General features: G+C 49.0%; 1 protein-coding gene across 1 annotated transcript in view; it reads right to left on the bottom strand.

Annotated features, from left to right (window-relative positions):
* Positions 1-24,365, bottom strand: part of WDFY4 (WDFY family member 4) — a 237,361-nt gene that overhangs the window by 15,661 nt on the left and 197,335 nt on the right. Inside the window, exons 54-58 of the mRNA XM_077822441.1 lie at positions 22,177-22,389; positions 18,660-18,807; positions 9,800-9,957; positions 6,743-6,901; positions 1,728-1,907 (exon numbers count right to left, since the gene is read on the bottom strand). Coding sequence (XP_077678567.1) covers positions 1,728-1,907; positions 6,743-6,901; positions 9,800-9,957; positions 18,660-18,807; positions 22,177-22,389 — 858 coding nt within the window. The remainder of the gene's footprint in view (positions 1-1,727; positions 1,908-6,742; positions 6,902-9,799; positions 9,958-18,659; positions 18,808-22,176; positions 22,390-24,365) is intronic.

The following is a 24,365-nucleotide window of genomic DNA, read 5'->3' as shown; positions in this document are numbered from 1 at the left end:
TGGGGAAAGTGAATAAGGAAGTGTTATCTACCCCTTCACAGAACACAAGGACCTGGAGTCACCCGATGAAATTAACAGGCAGCAGGTTTAAAACCAACAAAAGGAAGTACCACTTCACACAACACACAATCAACCTGTGAAACTCGTTGCCTAAGGATGTTGTGAAAGCCACAAGCATAACTCGGTTCAAAAAAGAATTATATAAGTTGATGGAGGATTGGTCCATCAGTGGCTATTAGTCAACATGGTAAGGAATGCAACCCATGCTCTGGGTGTCCCTAAGCCTCTGACTACCAGATGCTGGGTCTGGACGATAGACAACAAGGACAAGTGCAGAGTCCTGCACTTAGGACAGAATAATCCCATACACTGCTACAAGTTGGGGATAAACTGGCTAAGCGGCAGTTCTGCAGAAAAGGACCTGGAGACTGCAGTGGAGGAGAAGCTGGATATGAGTCAACAGTGTGACCTTGTTGCCAAGAAGGCTAACAGCATATTGGGCTGCATTAGTAGGAGCATTGCCAGCAGATGGAGGGAAGCGATTATTCCCCTCTATTCGGCACTGGTGAGGCCACATCTGGAGTATTGTGTCCAGTTTTGGGCCCCCCCATTACAGAAAGGAAGTGGACAAATTGGAGAGAGTCCAGCAGAGGGCAACGAAAATGATTAGGAGGCTGGGGCACATGATTTACGAGGAGAGGCTGAGGGAACTGGGCTTATTTAGTCTGCAGAAGAGAAGAGTGAGGGGGGATTTGATAGCAACCTTCAGCTACCTGAAGGGGGGTTCCAAAGAGGATGGAGCTCGGCTGTTCTCAACAGTGGCAGATGACAGAACAAGGAGCAATGGTCTTAAGTTGCAGTGGGGGTGGTCTAGGCTGGATATTAGGAAACACTATTTCCCTGGGAGGGTGGTGAAGCACTGGAATAGGTTACTTGGGAAGGTGGTGGAATCTCCATCCTTAGAGGTTTTTAAGGCCTGTCTTGACAAAGCCCTGGCTGGCATGATTTAGTTGGGGTTGGTCCTGTTTGGAGCAAGGGGTTGGACTAGATGACCTCCTGAGGTCTCTTCCAACCCTAATCTTCTATGATTCTATAATAGCGGATGGATCACTTGATAACTGCCCCATTCTGTTCATTACCTTGGAAGCATTTGGCACAGGCCATTGTTAGAAGACAGGACACTGGGCTAGATGGACCATTCGTCTGACCCAGTACGGCTGTTCTTATGAGCCCCTTTCTAGTGGAGAGGGTTGGAGGGGGAAGGAAAACAATAGCACACCAGGTAATTGTCTGCTGGCTGAGACCGCTGATTCAGGAACATCCAGAGCCGGTAGACTGTGGATCAGGACTTAGGTGTAATTAGTCCCACCTGGCACAGCCGTAACACATGCATGTCAGGAGAAATCATTGGAAGCAGAAGGGTCACATGTGAGCCAAAGGCAGAAGTGCAAGGGACTATACTGCTATGCTTCTCAAGCCAGCTCACAAATCAAGAGGTTTAATCTTCCTATCCAGCCACACACGGATGCTTCTACTTAGCTATTCGTCTATATTGTACCTTTTAGTGCTCCCTTCTCATCCTTAAGAGTACTATTAGCAACCTCTATAAAAGGGAAAATCAATTGATCAGCATCTCAGGATGTTTTTACATTGGGAAGAGCACCCCTTACATTATCATGAAATGCTCATGGACACATCAGAAGAAGGATGATAAATGAAGTTCTTACCGTTGAATCGTTGATGGCAATAGCAGAGAGACTGGCCCTATGGGCAGGGAGATGGGTGACGTATGTCAGCTTGTTCAGGTCCCATATGATGCAGGTTCTGTCATTGGATCCGCTCACAAGGACGCTGTAGGTCACAGATGCAGCCAGACAGGTCACGGCCTGAGTGTGTCCATACAAAGCCTGGGAGTACAAAGCGACCCCAAACCATAACCAAGCAGCTGGGTTACTAGGGATCCACATTCCCACTGGGATTAGTTTAGCAAGAACATGTGATTTACTCCACAAAATCAGAGTCTAAAATGGAATCTCAAAGCTCCCTTGTCCTTAACTTAAAGATGGGGAAACTGAGGTCCAGAGAGATTAAGTGACTTTCCTAAACTTACCCAGTGAATCAGAGGTGGTAACAGAACCCAGATCTCCTTGTCCTTAGACTTGTGTTATAGCTATTTGACCATACTGCCTCATATAAAACACTTTTAGCTCTGGTTAGCAGTGTAAAACGTCTCTTACCTCTGCCCTTCTGGCCTTATCAAGGTGAGATTCATACTCAGAGGTTAGAGCTGTTCAACATTTGTAAAATTTTTAAATAAAAATATTTTCAATGACATTTTGGAGACATTTCTCCCTATTATTCTACCCGATACAGACCGTCTCAATATTTTTTCTAATACTGAAGTTTTGCAAAATTAAAATTAACCTCTCTGGGAACCTTTCTGTTAAACATTACTTTCTTTTACCCCTCCCCCCTATTTTGTAAGCATCTCTATCATAAGAGACACTGCCAGTTTAGCTTAGCCCCAAAATTTAGGTCTTCCATAAAAAAGCCCCTTAATTTTAGTCAATGTATTACAGACAGAAACTAATACATTCATTTCACTTAATGGATGTGATATGCCGATCTGATTTTACACCCAACATGCAGTGGTGTAAATGAGGGTACAAGGTTTTGGACAACGGAGAATCGGGCCTTACTTGCTTTCTTTAAAATTCCTGGGCCTGATTTTCAGTCGTACTGAAGTCAATGTGTGCTGTGACTCGACTTCCCTGAATGTCACACCAGACATTTTAACTGCGAATTTTAACTGGAGAGGTGAATTCCCCGCTGGCTTTCTCTTCATGGAATAATGAATGAACTTCTAGGGTTTGACTCGGTTCAGCGTGGGTCTCGGTCCTGAACGTCCCTGTTGACCTCTCAGAACACGTATGGTATATACTCTCCTCCTATGTCAGCCCAACTTCTTGCTGGCCGCCTAATAAATGCTATTTGCCAAGGTTGTTCGGACAACAGCATTTAAATATGAACCCCTCGGGTGAACATGCTCTGTTGCACCAGGCTGTATGGGACCGAGATGACTTTCAGGTGTCACAGGCATGACATGGGCCTGAGATACAGGGTTTGATATAATTTTAGACCCTATCAAAGTATGAGCTCATGGGTAAAAGATAATGGCAGAAGAGGGGATTTAAGCAAAGCTGTGCAAAGCTTTCATCCCAGCCTTGAAGCCCATTCCCAACTGAGCTCTGGGGGGCTCCAGGCTGTGGGGTGAGTTTGGGGCAGGCTTGGAACTTCAGGGCAGCCTGCGAGCGATTTATGGTTCTAGGTCACAACCAGACAAAACCCAGTGGAGTTTGTTCCCATGCGACACAGAACACAATGGCTGCTGATCAGTTTCACCTGGAGTTTTTTGGTTCACACAAAATAAAACTTTTTAACTTGTCAGAAAATGCTGATTCATCAGAACTGAGCCTTGTTGCGGAAACATGTTGATTTCGACAAAAATTTTGCTGGGAAAGTTTCTGAGGGTGGAATTTTGGATGGAATTCAAGAGAGTGAGATACACCTCACTCCTGAATAGCCCACCGGTGCAGGCACTCATCTGGGACGTGGGAGACCCAAGTAAGCGTCCTGACCACCATGCTACTGAGCCATCCTCTTGCTCCTTCCGCATCTGCTGTCTGAGCTCTTCCACTTATGGATAATTAAATATTCAGTGGCTGCAGAGAGAGAGAGTGACTCCGTGTCTGAATCAGAACAGGGATGTGAGCCTGAGTCTCTGGTTACATCTACACAGATATGCAAGACTGGCGGCGCGGTCTTTGCTGGCCCAGGTTCGCTGATTTGGGCTCCTGGGGCTCAGGCTGTGGAGCTGGCAGTGAGTGCATCTCTGGAGCAGGAAACAGACCATTCACACCAACCTGCTGAGAGCTCTTCTCCAGGTTTCAGACCTTTGCCGTTAGTTTCTTGGTTTGCAGGTCCCTGTTCTCTAAGGCTGGACAGCAGTGCGACAGCACAAGGGAAACCACCATCACAGGACTTCTCCGTTCAGGCAGAGCCAGTCAGTGCTGCCAATTCAGGGCAGACAGAGCCCTGGTCTCTGATCGCAGTGCTTGTGCACAAAGACTGCACCTGGCCTGCAGCAGTAGTCAGTGGTCTCTTCACCCCCTCCATACACTGGCCAGCCACAAAGGAAACACTGCACCCGCAAAAAGGGTGACTCAGCAGGGGTGTGCTGCGGCTTTGCTGCACCCACTCCACCATGGGTCTGTGCTTGAAAGGCGCAACACAGCTCTTCTGGATGCTTATCCGAACCGGTTACGTGTTTCCCTTGGTGCAGAGTTATGGGAGTGTGAGTCACATGGGCCACTCTTTTTCAGACAGATAAAACTGCACAGATGGATACCGTGGCTATTACGCTGCATCTTCAGTGCTACACAAAACTTTGGAGGCAGCCCGTTAAGAAGGGAATAAGATCTTCCTGCTGAAACACAGTTTCTGTCTTTTACTCCAACTCAAACAAGAACACATTAGTCCCTTGAGAAGGCTGATAAGTGAATAGCATGAGCTTTATAGCACATCAGCTTTACTTAAGTGAAGCTCAGTATCTCAGGGATAATGATACAATAGTTTTGTTCAGCAGAATAAACAACGACCATGAAACAACAGCACGTAATTCACTGGAAGTCATTTAGGGGCATAGTTCAGATTGACATCTAGGCCACAGAGACATCTAAATGATTAATGCCTTCTGCCAGTAGAGACCGAAAGGAAATCCAGGCCGTTTTTGGCATTACGTGATTCACACCGGTACTTTGTGGAATACGGGCAATATCATTTAATTGCAGCATACACATTAGCAACACCGGCTCCTCAAAAGTCAGCCATAAATTGTGGGCCGCTAATGAGACCGGCAAACCAGTAAAGGTAAAACAGAACCTCCCTGAACCTTTGCCCAAAACGCAAACTGACCCTGAACTGAACTTTTCTTGATCTCCAAAATGTGTTGCTTAGATTTTACCCTAGAGCTGTTTCTTTCCCTTCCATATCTGTGTCCTGGGTTCTGAGAGGAAACAGACAGGCTAACGTTCATGAGACAAGGCCTTCTGATGGTGTTTTGGGCCTCTTCAGAAGCAGGAAGTATTAGAAACTCATGTCAATTTGTGCCCCAATTTGCAGGGCCAAGAGGTCTAGCTAAATAGATAATATTCTGGGGGCCTCTCCAAGCTCAACCCAGACTCAGCCTTTTGACATTTCCCCATCACCTATGGCAAATGAAATATGTTCTTGTCCTGGACCTGGGAAAACCTGCATTTTTTCCTGAGTCTTTTCTGCAGGAACCAATGGACAGAGCATATTTCTACGGATTGTATACCTTCATTGAATACCTTCATGTACCTTCTATGGATTGAATACCTTCATATTTCTACGGATTGAATACCCACGAACGCTTCCCCTTATTATTTCACCTGAGAGTATCAGAGGAGAGTTATCTCATTTGGGTTAAGGGGAAAAGGGAACAAGTTGCTGTCTATTTCCTTAGATATCACTGAAGAACATCAAAAGCGTATTCATAAAAGCAGCCCAGGTGGTCACAATTTCAGGCCTGAATGTCTATGGCATTACTTCAGTTTTATGGCAGTCTAAATCCTGATTACAATGGAGTTACCCCAGCAGAAAGCTAGAGAAAGGCAGTTTGGATCTGGATAGAGATCCATATTCTGCCACTTGGGCCATTTTCCACCTTATGGGAGTGATGGATGAACCTCACAAAGGTCCCAAATTCAGGATAGGTAAAGTATCCAGAACTCTGGTTACTTATCTGAACCTTCTTGATCAGAAATACTGGGCTGGAAATCTGGTTAGAGAAGTCTTACAACGTTTTGGTGCTCCTGCCTCCTGACCCAGCTAGAAAAAAGGAAATGGGAACCATTTGAACAATACATAACGACTCGGATGGAGCTGGGTGGGGTGAAGGTCCACGGGCGGTTGGAGTGGAGTGGAGGGGTATATTTCTTATTTTCAAGACTTGAGGGCATAGCAAGCTATACTAGCATTGCTAAAGTGTGAGAAAAAGACAGACTGCTCAGAAGTCTGTTAGAGGCAGGTACGGCCAACCCCATATGGGTTACACATAGGGAAGGCCGGAAACAAGAATTCTATTTTACGCAAAAAGTTGATGTTTCAAACATTTGGTTTTGTATCAAACCTGAGACCTTTTGAAATTTTCAGCTGAACACCTGAGAGAATGAAAGAGACGCCCACTCACCACAGAACAGCCAACTGCCAGTGGTTAGGGTACTCACCTGAGAGAAAGATCGATCCATGCTGTGAATCACGAACCTGAGCCCCACCCCAGAATAACCAATAGCCCAGTCACTAAACACACACTTACAGTATGGGAGACCCAGAGCATCCTTACTTTGAACCTGAGAAACCTCCCCAACAAAAGTTTCATTGAAAATGACATGTTTCTGCAGAACAACGTTTGTTTTTGACACAGTAGCATTTTATGTTGAAAAAGTGTTTTGTCAAAACAACTCTGGGTTAGATTCCCTGAGTCCATTTGTCACTGTCAATGCCTAAACGGGTGGCAGGTTGATATGCTGTGTGATGCCATCTATACCATCTTTCTTTGTCACCCTGATAGAGGAACAGCTTTCATCAAAACCCCTTTCCAGTTCTGATCTCAGACCTGCACTTACTAAGCTGGCACATCAGGTTAGCTGTGGTACTGTACCTGTCTCAAGTTCAGGCATCTCACTTTGTCCTTGACCAGGGAAAGCTCCCAGACACACACAACGGTGCTCGTTCCAGAGGTAATGACAGTAGTTGGTGTGGGACATACAGCACAGAGGCACTTGCCCCAATCTGTCATGCATTCGAGTGTCACTGTGTTCTGCAGAAGGTAAAAACACTGGCAGTCATTTCTGTGGCACAGATTCCTTTGATTGAAGCCTGTCAATATTTAAACCAGAGAACAGATTTGGGGCCTGAGAACCAAGCTCTCATCTTCCCTTCGAGACTGGGAAAGGAATGTTCCTCCTACCCATTCTCGAGAACCAAAGGAAGGTTGGGATCAAAGGTCAGTCCAAAGAAAGGGCCCAGTCCCTCAAGGTGCAGGGCATCCTCAACTCACAGTGAAGTTAGACTAAAGACTAAATTTTCCTCTCAGTTCTGCTCTCACAGCCTGCATGTGTAACAGCATGGTTATGTGTATGTTGGTGTGGGAGTGGATCAACCTTTACCTGCTGGCTGGATTGGAAGGATGATCCAGCAATTAGGGCACTAGCTTAAGATTCAAGGAACAGGTTCCATTCTCTGCTCTCCAACAGGCATCCTGTGTGACTTTGGGTGAGTCAATTAGTCTCTCTGTGCCCAGTCCCTCACCTGTACAATAGGAATAAGCAGCTCCCTACCTCACAGGCATGTTGTGAGGATAAATACATTACAGATTGTGATGCTGTCATATTCTACAGTGATGGGGCACCATGTAAGTACTTAAAATAGAGAGGAGAACAACCTGCTACTTACTCATAGGTAGAGGAATTGCTCAAGTGTAGAGGCTGGTGCTTTTGGTGCAGGGATCCCCGGGTTCTATCCCCACTGGTGACCCCTGGTTGTTTGTGTTTTCCCAGCACATGGTTCGGTACACATTTAGCTTCCCAGGGGAAAGGGAAAGGTTTCTGCTACTTTGAACGTCTGATGAACTATGCAGGGAACTGAACGCTGGTCTCCCGAGCCCCACACTAGCACTGGCCATCCCTCCTTTTAAGAGAGAACACTGCTCTCTCCTTGGCTGCTGGCACTCCAGCATGCATGCAGCACTGCCATGTGTGCTGTTGATTTCTTACAGTAAAGAAGTCAGAGAATCAGATTTCTAGAGCCCTGCATGGATACAAAAATTTGTATCCGCATCCAATCTGCAAGAATTATCTGTGGCTATCTGTGGATTTGCAGGGCTCTGCACCAGGGCTGGGCTGAGGCTCCGAGGCACCTCCCACCCCCCACTGGAGCCAAGTCGGCGAGAGCGCCGCGGGCAGCTGTGAGGAGTCGCAGACCCTCCACCTACCTTTGGCCGGGTGGGGAGCCTTGGGGGTGGGGACACAGTCGGGGGCTGCTTCAGCCCCCATCTCCTGCACTGAGGGCAGGTGGAGGGTCCTCCAGGGTTCCCCATGGCTCCCTGGCTGGGCTCCACACTGATCTGGCCAGGTGGGCGACCTATGGAACTTCCTGGGGGCTGCTCGGGCTCCCTACCCAGGGCAGGGGGAGGGTCTGCCACAGCTCCCCGCCTGGCTCTTACCGTGGCCAGGCTGCAGCTCCAAGAGCCGCTCTCTGGCCAGAGCCACCCCCCTCCTCCCCCCACACACACAGCTGGAGCTGGGTCGGGGAGAGCCATGCTGGCAGATGTGGGGAGCCTGGGTCCCTCCAACTGCCCTAGGCAGGAGGCCCAAGCAGCCTCCAGCCCGAGTCTATGCCCCCCAGACCCCTGCACAGGGAGGGCTTGGAGGGACCCAGGCTCCCGACAGCTGCCAGCACGGCTCTCCCCAACCCAGCTCCAGCTGTGTGTGTGTGTGGGGGGGGGGGGGGCGGCTCTCAGAGTCGCAGCCCGGCCACGCTAAGAGCCAGGTGGGCAACTGCGGGGAGCCATGCTGGACCCTCCATCTGCCTTTGGCAGGGGGCCTGAGCAGTCCCCCACCCAGTGTCCCTGCCCCCCAGGCCCCCACCCAGGGCAGGTGGAGGGTCTGCGCCACGGTTCCTTACAGCTGTCCGCCCGGCTCTTACAGTCAGAGCCCTGCGTGGATACAAAATTTGTACCCACATCCGCACTATCAGCAAAAATGGTCCGCAGATATCCGCTGATATAAAGCGGATATCTGCAGATTTGCAGGGCTCTACAGATTTCTAAGGGAAGCTGAATTAGTGTTTTGAATGAGAGCACTGTGCTAAGCTCGGGGGGTGGAGGAAATTGACAGATGGTCCTATCTTAATCCCAGCAGAAAGTTCTGCATCACAAAATTTCTCATCAGGGGCCAAGAGACATTGTATTGTTGTTACGTCCTATCACACAAGTTTCGGTTTCAGTGTAACAGACAATATAGTGACTGGAACTAGAGAAGAATTTCAGATCAGTTCGATATTGGCCAAGATTTTCAAGAGGAACTACTGATTTTGGGTGCCCAATCTGAGACACTTTCAGTGGGGTCAGATTTCCAGAAGGTGCTGAGCACCCACCCTCTGAAAATGAGACCTCTTTACGATGTCTCAAGTTGGGCACCTCAAACACCAAGACACCCAAAATCACAAGTCACTTTCCATTGAATTTCAGGCCAGAAAGGAACATTTAGATCATCCAGTCTGACCTCCTGTATGGCACAAGCCATTACATTTCACCCAGACACTCCCATATTAAAGTCAACGATTTTAGTTAGGCTAAAGCATTTCAGTCCCCGGCAGACTACACTGTTATGAGCCACAGGCAGAGAGTGGGAGAGACTGAGGTGCCACCAATGACCAAGGCCCCTGCACTGGCAGGGAATTGATTAGGTGGGACATGCCAAGATGATCCCAGCAGGTGATCCGTGCCCCAAGCTGCAGAGGAAGGTGAAACATCCCAAGGTCCTTGCCAATGTGACCTGAGAACTTCCTTCCCACCCCAAAATCTGGTCATCTGTTAGACCCTGAGCACATGAGCAAGACTCACCAACCATCTTGAAAGAGGATTCTCTGTACCACCTCAGAGCACTGGTCCACCCTCTCCAGTGTTTCAAAACCCTTGGCCTTTGTTCTCATTTACCTTGTCAGTTCCGTAGTTTCCAAGGCAGCAGGTGAAATCGTCAAATCCCCAGCAGAAGGTTTTGTTCCAGAGCGGGGGGATCAAAACTTTGTTTTTCTCGACGGCCAGAATGATTTTCTCGGTATGGATGATCTGTCCGATGGCTCCCTTCGGCGCCTCTGAACAGAAGAAGGAGATCACAGTTCATCCTATTGTTTCTAGAGTGCTAAGAGTGACTTTCCCTGCCCTCGCAAGGTGTGCCTGTCTCCGTAACTGTGCTGGGTGATATGACCAGCATCAGAGGCTAAAAGCCACCCTGGGGGCGAGATGCAGCCACATTCCAGACAGGGCTATGGAAACACATGGACACACACCGGGGGGAAGGTGTGTCATGCCAGGTGGCACCAAGTCCCATCATCTATGCACAATGCTTCATTCCATCACATTAAACTTCACAGTGCAAGTGAAGCCATATGGGCCACACGCTTCCTCCTGCTTCCAGTGTTGCCAACTCCACATAACAGAAAGTCACCAGACAAACCCTGAAAAGTTGCTAGATGTAGCTGTTTAAGCACTCAAAAGGAGTCAAAAATGTCATCGAACAAAATTTCCAGAGAATTATACACACACGCACGCACACACAGGCAAGTATAGTCACAAAATCATTCACAAGCAGCTCAATAGTGTTAATAAAATCCATTCCATGCTCTTCTTACAATATACTGTTGCACACCAGAAGCAACTACAACAGCACATTGTCATCAGGAGGGCGCCCTGAGGTGCTCATTGGGAAGGGCGCTCTGTACACTGCAGCCCTGGTTGGCTGGGGTTGGTTAATTCAGCTGAGCCTCCCTTTCTTGCCAGCCTGGATTGGAGCCGGCAGGTTAGTGAAAGGGAGAGCCCAGAGCCGGGGGAAAGAGGGCATTCGCCTTACCTGAGCTCGGTGCTGTCGGGAGCCAAGAAAGTAGATTTAAAAACAAAAATCAGGGTTTCCAGGGTTTCATTTCTGGAAAGAGCTGGGCAGATAACCCCAGGCCAAGCCAGGAGAAGGAGTAAAGGGCAACTGAAAGCAAAATAGCTCCACCTTTGATCCTGTAGCAAGGGCTTCCTTCCTGGAGGCACGGTGCCCCCCACGCATTGGGGCACATGGCCCTGTCTCATCCCACCCCACCTTCCATCCGTGCGGCTCTCCTCACTGGCTAACCTGCCTCCCCTGCCCAGCCTGCTTCATTAGCCGTCTTTCCCCGCATCACAGGGTGTGCTACCTACTATGGAGCGGCGAGAAAGAACACATTTGGGTAAAAACAAGCCCTGGCTAATGTGTTGCTCTCTCCAAAGTGCGCCTGGCTTTAGCAAAGTATTTAATTAGCCTCCACAAATGTCTTTTCCTTGCCTGCAGATTATAGCGATCTCAGCCCATGCAGCCCTGGAATGAGATTCCTTCCGAGGACATGCTCAATTGAGAGGTAATGACATTGACTTGGTGTGCAACAAGATGTAGTAAGAAAAGCATGGAATGGATTAACACTATTGAGCTGCTTGTGAAGGACTTTGTGACTATAGATATTGGTGACTTCTTTCTTTGAATGTCACTGTAATTGGCAAAAAGAAAAGGAGGACTTGTGGCACCTTAGAGACTAACCAATTTATTTGAGCATGAGCTTTCGATGAAGTGAACTGTAGCTCACGAAAGTTTATGCTCAAATAAATTGGTTAGTCTCTAAGGTGCCACAAGTCCTCCTTTTCTTTTTGCGAATACAGACTAACACGGCTGCTACTCTGAAACCTGTAATTGGCAGTGACAGTTGCTAGATTTGTCAGGGGTCACTTTGATACTTATTTTCTCGCTAGGGAAACCAAAATGTCACTAAATCTAGTGACAAAGTTGCTAAGTTGGCAACACTCACCTCACCCCCTGCAGGGGAAGAAGCAGCATGAGCCACCACTCCAGAACTGATGGGGGGCAGACACCAGCCATATGGGATGGGGTGAAGAGAGAAGAGTCCAGGGCCCACCTGCAGACACTTTGTGTCTCCCCACCCCAGACTGTGGTAGAGTGCTCCCTAGAGAGTGGAGAGGGCGGGCACATGGGGTGAACTAGGGCTGGGAAGGCGTTTGACTCTGGGAGCTGGCCAGATGGGAGGTTTGTGGGAAAGGCTGTTATGTGAGGGGGGGGCGGTTGTAAAAAACAGTTATTCACCTTCTTGTAACTGTTGTTCTTTGAGAAGTGTTGCTCATGTCCATTCCAATTAGGTGTGCGCACGCCACGTGCACAGTCGTCAGAAAGTTTTCCCTTAGCAGCTCCCGTCAGGTCGGCTGTGAAGCCCGCTGGAGCGGCACCTTCATGGTGCTGGATGTATGACCCTGCCGACCTGGCGCCTCCTCAGTTCCTTCTTACCGGCTACTCTGACAGAGAGGAAGGCAGGTGGGTTTGGAATGGACATAAGCAACACATTTAGAAGAATAACAGTTATGATAAGGTGAGTAACCGGTTTTTCCTCTTCGAGTGATTGCTCATATCGATTCCAAGTAGGTGACTCCCATATCCTACCTAGGCGGTGGGGTCAGAGTTATGGAATCGCTGACTGGAGCACTGCTCTGCTGAATGCTGCATCATCTCTGGCATGCTGGATGGTGGTGTAATGAGAGGTGAACGTATGCACCGAGAACCACGTTGCTACCCTCCAGATCTCCTGCATTGAGACCTGGGCCAGGAACACCACCGATGAAGCCTGCACCCTTGTGGAGTGTGCTGTAAGAGCCGGGGCTGGAACCTTGGCTAGGTCGTAGCATGTCTGGATGCAGGATGTGATTCACGATGAGATTCTCTGAGATGTGACCGGGAGTCCCTTCATCTGGTCTGCCACCACCACGAAGAGCTGGTTTGACTCTTGGAACAGCTTCATGTGCTCGATGTAAAAGGCTAGCACCCGCCGAACATCCAATAAGTGGAACCTCTGTTCTTGGATATTAGCATGAGGCTTAGGGAAGAAGACAGGCAGAAAAATATCCTTGTTGGCGTGCAAATGTGACACCACTTTTGGAAGGAAGGCTGGGTGAGGTCTAAGTTGTATGTTGTCCGTGTACAGAGGGTCGGATGTGAAGGCCTTTAACTCCAACACCCTTCTTGCTGAGGTAATGGCGACCAGAAAAGCTACCTTCCACGACAGGTAGAGAAGGGAGGAAGTCCCCAGCAGTTCGAAAGGGGGCCCCGTTAGTTGGGAGAGGACGAGGTTAAGGTCCCACGCAGGGACCGGTTGTCCAATTTGTGGGTATAACCATTCAAGGCCCTGAGGAAATGGGCAACCATGGGGTTGGTGAAGACAAAATGCCTGGCCACTCCCGGGTGGAAGGCCGAAATGGCTGCAAGGTGCACTTTGATGGATGACGCTGTGAGACCCTGCTGTCTCAGGTGCAGTAGGTACTCCAGGATGAGTGGTATGGGCACCTGGAGTGGGAGTGTACGATGCTGAGTGCACCAGAATGTAAACCTCTTCCACTTTGCGAGGTATGTGGCCCTAGTGGAGGGTTTTCTGCTGCCGAGTAGGACCTCTCTTACCAGTTCTGAGAAGAGGAACTCTATGGGGTTTAGCCATAAAGCTTCCAGGCTATGAGGTGGAAGGACTGGAGGTTGGGGTGATGAAGACAACTGTGGTCCCATGTGATCAGGTCCAGAAGTAGTGGTAACATGATCGGGGCATCCACCGACAGCTCCAGGAGTGTGGTGTACCAACGTGGGCGAGGCAACGCTGGTGCCACCAGAATCGTCCATGCCCTGTCTCTGCAGACTTTGAGTAGGACATTGTGGACAAGGGGGATTGGTGGAAAGGTGTACAACAGACGTCCTGCCCAGGGGAGCAGGAATGTGTCCGCAAGCAAGCCCTGGATGTGTTTCTGGAAGGAACAGAATTGCGGGCACTTTCTGTTGCTCCGGGTGGTGAACAGATTGACCTGGGGAAATCCCCACTTCTGGAAGATGTAGTGTATGACATCCGGGCAGATGAACCACTCGTGACTGCAGAAGGACCTGCTGAGGTGGTCCACTAGTTCGTTCTGAGCTCCTGGTAGAAATGATTCCTCCAGGTGAATGGAATGGGCTATGCAGAACTCCCATAGCCGGAGGGCTTCCCAACATAGGGGAGAGGAACGGGCTCCACCCTGCCTGTTGATGTAAAACATGGCAGTGGTGTTGTCCATCAAAACTGTCACGCACTGTCCTTGTAGTTGGGCCTGAAAAGTTTTGCATGCTAGCCGCACCGCCCTCAACTCCTTGATATTGATATGGAGGGAGAGCTTGTCCTGCGACCATAGGCCCTGTGTTTGGAGATCTCCGAAATGCACACCCCATCCCAGAGCTGATGTGTCCATTACCAGGGAAAACGAGAGCTGGGGGCTGTTGAAGGAGACGCCCTCGCACACTGTCTGAGGGTCGAGCCACCATTGGAGGGACTTGAGTATTTGCTTTGGCACAGCGACTACTGAGTCCAGGCTGCCATGCCCCAGGCAGTAGATCAACGTAAGCCATGCTTGGAGGGGTCTGAGCCTCATTCTGGCATGCCGGACCATGTAGGTGCAGTCTGCTATGTGGCCAAGGAGACTCAGGCATCCCCTTGCCTGAGGCCTTGAATAATGTCTGCCATCACTTGGAAGCGGGCCTCGGGCAGAAATGCTCTTGCCTATATCGAGTCCAATACCACCCCAATGAACTCTATTCTTTGGGTCGGTAACAAAGTCGACTCACATTGAGGAGGAGACCCAGTCTCTCAAAAGTGGATCTGACCAATCGAACTTGAAACTCCACCTGCTCCCTGGTGCAGCCTCTGAGCAGCCAGTCATCGAGGTAGGGGTATACCTGCACCTGCCTCCTTCAGAGGAAGGCTGCTACAACTGACATGCACTTGGTGAACACTCGGGGGGGCTATCGACAGACCGAAGGGGAAGACCATGAACTGATAATGGTTGTGGTCAATGACAGACCCGAGGAATCGTCTGTGTGTAGGCCATATAGCTATGTGAAAGTACGTGTCTTTCACGTCGAGGGTGACATACCAGTCTCCCAGATCCAGGGAAGGGATAATAGCACTCAGGGAGACCATGCAGAACTTCAAATTTTCCCTGAACTTGTTGAGTCCTCGCAGGTCTAGAATGGGTCTGAGACTGGGCTTTGGGGATTAGGACATAACGGGAATAGAACCCCTTGCCCCTGAGCTCCTGAGGAACCTCCTCCACCAAAGAGCACCTGCACCTCCTGGATAAGGAGTTGCTTGTGAAAAGGGTCCCTGGAGAGGGACAGGGAACAGGGGGTGGGAGGGAGGGAAGGAGCAGAATTGGAGAGAATATCCCACTTCTACAGTGCGAAGAACCCAGTGGTCTGATGTTATTTGGGACAGGGCATGGTAGAAGTGGGGTAGACGATTCATGAAACAAGGGGAAGGATCCGGTGTCATGGCAGGTTCACTGTCCACGGGCACACCTTCAAAAGGTCTGCTTTGAGCCCAACGATGGCTTGGTCAGGCCTTGGCCGTGCCCAGAGCGGGGATGGGAAGGCTTGCGCCTTCCATTTCTACCCCCACCCCTTCTATAGAAGTCCTGCCTCGTCCGAGAAAGATAGGGGCATTGTTGTTGCGGCTTAAAATGCCTGCGTTGGGTTGCCGGGGTGTGCATGCCCAACGACTTCATGGTCGCCTGGGAGTCTTTAAGGCTGTGCAGCCTGGAGTCCATCTGGTCTGAAAACAGGCCTGCCCCGTCAAAGAGGTCTGTGCCACTGCCTTTCCTTCCTCAATTATTGACACAAATTCAGCTCCGGAGTCCATCGGCACCAGCTCCTTAAACTTCAACATGGAGGCCCAAGAGTTGAAGTTATATCTTCTAAGGATAGCTTGCTGGTTAGCTATCCTCAGCTGTGGGCCCGCAGTTGAGTAGGCCTTTCTTCCAAAAAGGTCCATCTTTTTTGACTCCTTAGATTTAGGAGTCAGTCCTTGCTGATCTTGTCTCTCTTTCTTGTTTACTGCAGATACCACCAAAGAGCAGGGCTGAGGGTGAGAGAAGAGGTACTCAGACCCTGTAGAGGATACAAAGTATTTCCACTCAAACCCTTTTGCAGTAGGCGGAATGGATACAGGGGTCTGCCACAGAGACTTGATATGGCTCTGGATAGTTTTTATCAGTGGCAGAGTGACTCTAGATGGCCCTCTGGTGCCAAAATGTGCACCATGGGGTCCTCAGGTTCAACCACCTCCTCTGCCTGCTCCTGATTGCCACCAGGGACCTCATTGTCAATAACTGTCACTGTGGCAGTAGCTGTGTTCGGCGGCAGGTGAGGTGGAGTGCCTTGTGCAGACGCTGTCTCAGAGCCCCGAGGTGTGGGTTTGTCTCTGAGATGTGGGGCCGCTCTACTATCTGAGGTCACTGACGAGAGCCCCTAGAAAGAGAGCCCTGGACCTGGTGGTAAGCCCAGGGAGTCCAAAAGGGCCACTGTGTAGGAGGTTGCCACTGGGGCTGCTATGGCACCATCCCTGCATCGTATCAATGCCAGCACCTGTCCAATATGTACCGGCTATGCCAGGAATAGAACAAGTTGGCGTCAGAGTCTGATGAGGCAGGCCTAGACCTTGACTACCACAGTGGCGCTGAACGATACTGCACTGGAGACCGGTGACGAGGAGCCAGCGCGGGGGATCAGTGCCACTCCCTTGGTGCCAGAGACTGGTGCCGCTTACCCGTTGGCACTCACCTGATGCTGGAGACCAGTGCTGCTCCCCTCTCGGTGACAGGGAAGGCTTGCGTCACCCTGATGGTGCTGGGGAACCCCTCCTGGAGGCTGGTGCTGGCGATTGGTGTCAAGAAAGGGGTGTTCTGGAGCAATGCCATGGAGAGCGGTGCTGATCTTGAGAGGGCAACTGCCTCATCATGGCAGGTTTGCCTCTAGATGGTACTGGATGATGCGGCACTGGAGGCTTGTCTCTACCTGCCGGGGGCTGAGGTGCTGTCATGGCAATCAGATCCCTCACAGCTGCAAAAGTGTCCGGGGTGGATGGCAGCTCCAACTCTTCCACCCGACACTGTCTCTCAGGAGTATTGCTGGGAACCAGACTCAATGGTTCCCTTAATGGGCCCGAAGTCGACAGCCCCAATTCCTGAGGTTTTTGCGCCAAATGCTCCTGCCTGGGACACACTGCTGTCGCTCTCAACCCAGGAGAACGGCCTTTGTCAGTTTTCCTGTGCCACTCATGCAGCACCAGGGAGTGGAATCAGTGCCAGTTTCTCTCCACAGTCCCAGTGCCAGGGAGCGCCAGTGCCGAGGGTCACTTTGGCCCGAGTCCTTTTTCAGCACTGTGTCTTGTACTGAAACTGGGGCACTCCGCATGGACGCCCCATGGGTCCTGACAATCAGTGGCAGATTGGGGACGAAGAGCAGAGTCCATTAGGAGCTGTTTCAGTCAGAAATTCCACTCCTCCTTTGTCTTTGGTTGGAACGCCTTGCAGATTTTGCACCTCTCTGTTTGGCGTGCTCCCCCAGACACTTGAGGCAAAAGTTGTGGGGGTCACCTATCAGCATAGGCTTACTGCAGGTTCCGCAGGGCTTGAACCCTTGAGGCATGCCCCGGGACCAAGGGGAAGGATACGGGATTGGGGCTAGACCGCACTCCCACTACCTAACCTTCTAACTAATAACTACAAATCTACTAACAAACAACTACAAAGTAAGCTAAGGGAAGCACTTGCTATGCAAGTGACTGCAGTTCCAAGGACCACCACTATCGTAAAGAAGGAACTGAGTAGGGGCCAGGGTGGCAGGGTCATATATCCAGTGCCATGAAGGCGTCACTCCAGGGGGCTCCACAGCCAGTCTGACAGGATCGGCTAAGGGAAAAGTTTCCGATGACTGTGCACGCGGCACGCACACCTAATTGGAATCGATATGAGCAATCACTCAAAGAAGCACACACAAGTTCTGTACCTTTGACAATTGCATATTTGTTGTTTGGCTCAATCTGTTTGTCTAGCGTGTCTGTTTCGAATATAAGGACCATCTTCTATTCTGTCTGTACAGCACCTGGCACATGGGGCCCTGACCCTGACCGGGCATGTAGGCACTACTGAGAGAGAGCAGAACTGGTCAAAATGTTTCTTTCCAAAATGTTTCTCCGGCCCCTCAAATAGTTTTTATTCCTTCAAAAATGAAAAATGCCATGAAAAGCTTTTTGGTGTTGCAAAATGTCCTGGTTTTTGATGAAACTGAAAACTTGAACATTTCAACTGTCAAAAAGTCAATATTTTATTTTTTCTCCCTATTTCCCCCTGAAGCCAATAGAATGAGTGAAGGGATTTGAGGGTTTGATTGTTTTTAATTTTTTTTCCTTTTTAAATTTTCTAGTTTTTCAAAACTACATGGGAAAAGTTACAGAATAGAAAAAGGGGGGATGGTAGGGAGGAAAATGAAAAAGTGTGTGTGGGTGGGGGGAACCACGGACATCACTCATTTTATTACATTCCGTGCAGAAAAGGGGGGGGAGAAAGAAGAAAAAACAACATTTCAAAAATTCAAAATTAAAAAAAAGTTTTGCAAAAATTAAAAAACAAAAACAAAAACCCTAAAATGTTTTTCTGCTTTGGACCACATGAAAAAAGAATGACTTCAAAATTTTGAATTTTTTCATGAAATTATTTCTTCCCCTTTTCAGTCTCTCCCTCTCTATCTATAAATAATAAAAACTACATGACATGGCAACATGGACCTTGAAGGGATCAATTCAGTAGTTTGCTAAAATAAAGCTATGCCCAGCTGTAGGGTTCAAACACATCCAGCTCTTTGCCTGGTCAAGGACTTTTCACAGATTTTTACATGGAAGATGGCTGAATTCGTGGCACTGCCAAGCACCTTTGATTGTGACAGGAGACAGCTTCAGAGTTTGCAGGCTGCTGAGCAATGGAGGCACATGTCCAGCTGATCGCAGAGAGGACGCAGCCTCTTTCCCTGGTGCATTCTTGCCCGTGGCATTCCTGGATGGGTGGGATTTAGTGAAGAGCTAAAACAAAGGGATAACACTTAAAAATATATTTAAAACCATCTGCCACTATGTGTAGTGGACACATCTGTCTCTCTGTGGTACTTCTAAACCCCCCATCACCACAGTATCTGAGCACCTCACCAACTTCAGTGGATTGATCCTCACAACACCCCTGTGAGGTAGGGAAGAGCTGTTATTCCCATTTTACAGACGGGGAACGGAGGCTAAGTGACTTACCCAAGGGCACACTGGAAGTCTGTGGCTGAGCTGGGAACTGAACCCAGGACTCCCAGGCTAGCACCCTGACTATGATTAGATCACAAATGAAATGAGTTTGGTGGTCTCAGCCTTGCCCTGTGAATGCCTTCCTATTGCTTTGCCGATAGCTTGATTCCCTCCCAGCTCTGTGCTCTTCCTCGCTCTGATGGGATTCAGGGGAAATGCAGCCATCTAGCCTCATCTCTAGGAAGTACTCAGCAACAAAATGTCTAGAGAAAATAGCTGAGTGGCTTTTCTTAAGGGGGATTATTATTATTTTTTATATCTCTGCTTCTCAGCCTTTCTGCTGCTGTAGCCTTTGATTGTAAGAAGACAGAGCTTCAGATTTTACAGGGTGCCGAGTAAAGGCGGCACAATGAGGTGAGGAAGTAGCCTCTTTCCCCCAAGCTAAAACTAATGTCAAAATGGTTTAACAAGAGGATAAAGATGTTGGCAATAGGACCATGCAGCTCAAATAGCCCCCTCTGCCTACTTCTGCAAATCCGACAGCAATCCTAGCTTCTCCATGAACGCAAAGCCAGGGCGACTGGGCTGCACAGGATGCCCAGTGTAGCCTGACTTGTGCTGCTTCCTGACCCGCCGTGCTGATCCACTGGACCAGTAGAGCAATCGGCGTGTGTTACAGGGGGCAAGGCACAGGCCAGAGATCTACGGGTGGCAACACTCCAGGGGTGAAGCTGCTCCGGGGAAAGCCTGCTCTCTTCTAAAGAATCCTTGCTGCTTTGACAACTCTTGGACGAAAACCTGAGATGGAGCCGGTGTGGAACCTTGGATTCAACCCAACCTCACCCCCGTAAAGTCCGGGGAGCATTAGATCCAGAGCTGGTCTGGACACTGCAGCTTAGGCCCATCTCTGTAATGGGCCTGAACCAGAACAACCTGGATTTTCTGATCTGAATCCAGATCCAAAAGCCTGGCAACTCGGTTCCATCTCTGCCTAAAAGCAAACATCCTAGATCCCAATGTAAAGTAAAACTTGCGGAGATGCTAGGAGTCAGCACGCCGAGCTGCCTTCGTGTGTGTGTATAATTCATAGATACTGAAGGGAGGGAGCAGGGGGTGTGTGTGTGTGTGTGTTCATACATTGTACACACCCACTAGGAAAATAGACAGCTAAATCTTAGGGTCTTCAAGAATGAGAGGATGGCATAGGCAGCTCTAAACCACCTTTGCCCATCTCCGTACACACCCTGAACCTGGCACTTTCCTGAGGACTGCCCTGGGAAATGGGAAATCCTTTACTGTTCTGTGGTACAAAGACAACATGGGGCAGAAAGCCCTGTGTATGCGTGTACTGCACAGACTGGAGAAACAGAGGGCCAGATCCTCAGCTGGTGTAATGCTCCATTACACTGATTTCTACTGGCTGAGGATCTAGCCCAGAGAACAGTGTGTAGGTGTATTTCCTCCGCTGCATGAGACTTTACTCTCCGAAGCTGGTCACTTCCCCTGCTCACAGCTTGTCTTTCTCCACATGCAATCCCACTTCCAGCCAGCACAGCTTGGGGTAAGCACTGTGTATGTGGCACCTTTATGCCCTGGCAAGGTTTCACATATTCTCTGCTGAGATCTGAACATCCCACAAATAAGGGGCGTCTGAAATCCACCCCAGAGCCAGCTCTGGTGTTTGAAAATGGCCCCTTCTTCTATGACGGGATGAAATATTACCCTGGAACTTAACCCATGTGTTTTCTTTGGGTGCATCTCTAATTCTGTTCTGTTCTAGACTATACCGGTTTGTATATTACACTCATCACTGTAGTATCTGAGCGCCTTCACTGAGACAGTATTTTCTTCCCTAGGTACAGAAAGGGGGTGATCTCTCTACCACACAGATTTCAGAGTACCAGCCGTGTTAGTCTGTATTCGCAAAAAGAAAAGGAGTACTTGTGGCACCTTAGAGACTAACCAATTTATTTGAGCATGAGCTTTCGTGAGCTACAGCTCACTTCATCGGATGCATACCGTGGAGCTATCACCAGCAGGAGAGTGAATTTGTGTGGGGGAGTGGAGGGTGAGAAAACCTGGATTTGTGCTGGAAATGGCCTAACCTGATGATTACTTTAGATAAGCTATTACCAGCAGGACAGTGGGGTGGGAGGAGGTATTGTTTCATATTCTCTGTGTATATATAAAGTCTGCTGCAGTTTCCACGGTATGCATCCGATGAAGTGAGCTGTAGCTCACGAAAGCTCATGCTCAAATAAATTGGTTAGTCTCTAAGGTGCCACAAGTACTCCTTTTCTTTCTACCACACAGAATAAATCTCACTTCACAAAGGAGTGTGTTGGCCACAGAACACTTACTGTGTGACCCCGGACAAGTCAGTTAGCCATTCTATACCTCAGCCAACTCTGTACAAGGGGCATAATTGCCCTACCTTACAGGAGTGTTGTGAGGATAACCCCACTGAAGATTGCAATGCACTTTGAGATCCACTGAAGAGAAGTGCTATATAGGAAACCGGTATTATTCATATTATTAAGTGTACGGCAGGGAGTGGAAATTTTCAGACCTGACTCTGAGCTACTTGCACCAGATTTACACAGCTACAACCTTACTGATTTAAGAAGAGTTATGCCCGATTTACCAGATGCACTTGAGAATAAAATCGGGCCCTTAATTTTCATCTTACAGAGCATTTAAAGGCAAGTACGTGCAAATGGTACCATGGACCATATGTACTGGCTGTCATAGAACCTGGATCAGATTTGCTCAGTTCACAAGTAAAAATATAATTTGTCTAGCTGCCAGCCCTGCAAGCACACCCTGGGCTGAGAGAGTCAAGCTGAGCTCTTTTCTTTTCATGCACCATCATCAGTGATAAAAATTCTGCAGTCCAAATCGTACTCTGAGCGACACCTGTGCAACCTAACTGTCTCTAGTTCTGCTCTCAGCTACCCCTAGACAAACTCTTTGTCCCTCTCTCCCCATTCACGGCTGGCGTTGTCATTCACACCTGTGCAAAATGTGTGTGTGTGTGTGGGGGGAACACACTACCAGGTCTGAATGAGTCATCTGTTCTCCTTTTTAACCTGCCTCGTGTCCAGCCCCTGTAATTAAAACAACAAAGTAAACAGATGTGGAAGAACAAACGCGGTGCTGTACCTGTTTTGGTATCTGCCCGAAGTTGCTGACAAATCCCAATATGGTGCTTTTAATCAGAGGATCGCTGGTGTTGTTGAGGTCCACCTTGTCTCCGTAGAAGTAAGGGTGAAAGGTATTCACTGCCTCCACTGCAGCTGAGCCATTTTGCTTATGACCAAAAATGAGATCTATCCATTGATGGAGATGTGCACTAACATAGTCACCTTCCAGCGCCTGGAACCAAGAGCCAAAATTTGTTCAATAAGGTGCATCTGTTTTAGATACATTGCCAGGCTGCCCTTCAGACTGGTTGGGTAAATACAGAGCTTTTAGATTCAGAAATGAGCTCCTTTGGATGCTTCTAATTCCTCTTACACGGTCACCTCTCAGCACAGGCAGGCTCAGCGGACATTATCCCAAAGCGGGTAAGTGGGCTCAGGTGCTAACTCTACCTCTACAGACAGGCGTTCCAGGCCTGGTCATTGTCACAAGTCAAACAAGCTCAGTGGCTTTCACCTAGAGGATACTTTGTTCCCATCACACAATCAATGCACGGTCCCAAGAAATGAGTTTTTGCTGCTCAGGAGAGGTGTAGAAGTACAGGGGCACTGCAGGTCAGAACAGAGGGGCAGTGGCAGGGCTGGGTGAAGCCCATTGCTCAAATAGCAGGGGGCGCTGCAAGTGAGGACTGAGTGGCATTGGCAGGGCAGAGTTTGCCCTGCCTTGTGGCCAATACAGTGTTGTTTCCATGCTCCCTGCCATCCCTGTGCTCTGGGAACCCCCAGTGGGGCTGTGCGCCACCACACTGCACCTTGAAGGCTCTTAAATATTTACCCGGTGCTTTGAAACTGCAACGCGCCATGCCAGTGCCACGCGTTACTGACAGAGCTTTTCCATGTTTCTCTGGCCTGACTCTGTGACGATGCCTGGTGCTGCATTAGCGGGTCTCCGAAGAGCACCCTTCCACCCAGCATGCAGCAGAAACAAATGAGTTAATGGGAGCCTGAAGAACAGCTCATTTTACAGAGCAGACAACTAGCCAAATGCAGCCCGTCTAAATTACTCTGTCCGCAGTGACACGGATTAAAGGGTAGTTTAGAGAACAGGCATGTCATACAACCTGAACAACAAAAACACACAACGCCTGGGCTCCAAAGCTATTCTCCTTAGTGAGAGCAGGTAGCGTATGAATTACATACAGCAAACTGCTTGGCGCTGGTCAGCAAAGCACAAGGAAGCACCTGACAGATTCAGAGGCGACAGAGCAGCTGTTCAGTGTGTGTTTGAAAGTTATTTTTCCCCAGCCCCACTAGCCACAGGGAGACAAACATGCATTTTAACAGCAACCCTGGGGGCTGCTTCACAGTTCCTCATTTTGGGGTGAACTGGCTCATCACAACTTTATTTTAAGAGCAGCTCTTTGTTCCCCATCTCCTCAGAAGCAAGAACTGGGGTGTTCAACGCTGTTGGAATGGACTTTTTTAATGGTCTTCTTTAGGAACTTAGCAAGATTCAAAGAGGGATTGGGCATTTATACAGACAACAAAAACATCCAGAGTTAGAACAGTTCTATTTGGGAAAAGACACAAACCCTCGTACTTCAGGGTTCACACCTACCTCTGACTACTCAGGATTAGAATGAGACCTTCTTGGGAGGCCGATTACCCCATATTTCACTACTGTACGAATCTTGCACCTTCTTCTGAAGCTGCAGTGCTGGCCATTGTCAGATATAGGACACTGGGCTATAGCCTGAGTCTGATCTGGTCTACTGCAGATCAGTGTATGGGCAATCTTGTAAACTTGACACTGTTTCTTTGGTGAACTGCACCCAGATGAGAATCTTAGCCATTTGGCACAAGGAACATGGCTTTAGTTGTGGTTCTTTAAGTGCCGAGAGCATGCACAGCACTGCACAAGACACCAAAGGCACTGAAGACCTGAAGACCTTACAGTCTAAACAGGCAGACAGTGTAAAATCCACTGTGTGTTTCCAGTCTTTTCTATGGCGAGCAGTACCTGACCAGCTTGCAAATATCTATGAACATATCCTCATAACACCCTTGGGAGTCAGGCCTATGATCCCCATTATACAGACAGGGACCTGAGGCTCAGAAGGATTAAGTGATTTGCCCAAGGTCACACAGGAAGCCTGTGGCGGGGCAGGAAATTAAATCCAGGTCTCCTGAATCACAGGAATCCCTGTGCCT

Source organism: Eretmochelys imbricata, chromosome 7 (genome assembly GCF_965152235.1).
Source record: "Eretmochelys imbricata isolate rEreImb1 chromosome 7, rEreImb1.hap1, whole genome shotgun sequence".
NCBI lineage: Eukaryota > Metazoa > Chordata > Testudines > Cheloniidae > Eretmochelys > Eretmochelys imbricata.
This window is presented reverse-complemented; position numbering and strand designations above follow the sequence as displayed.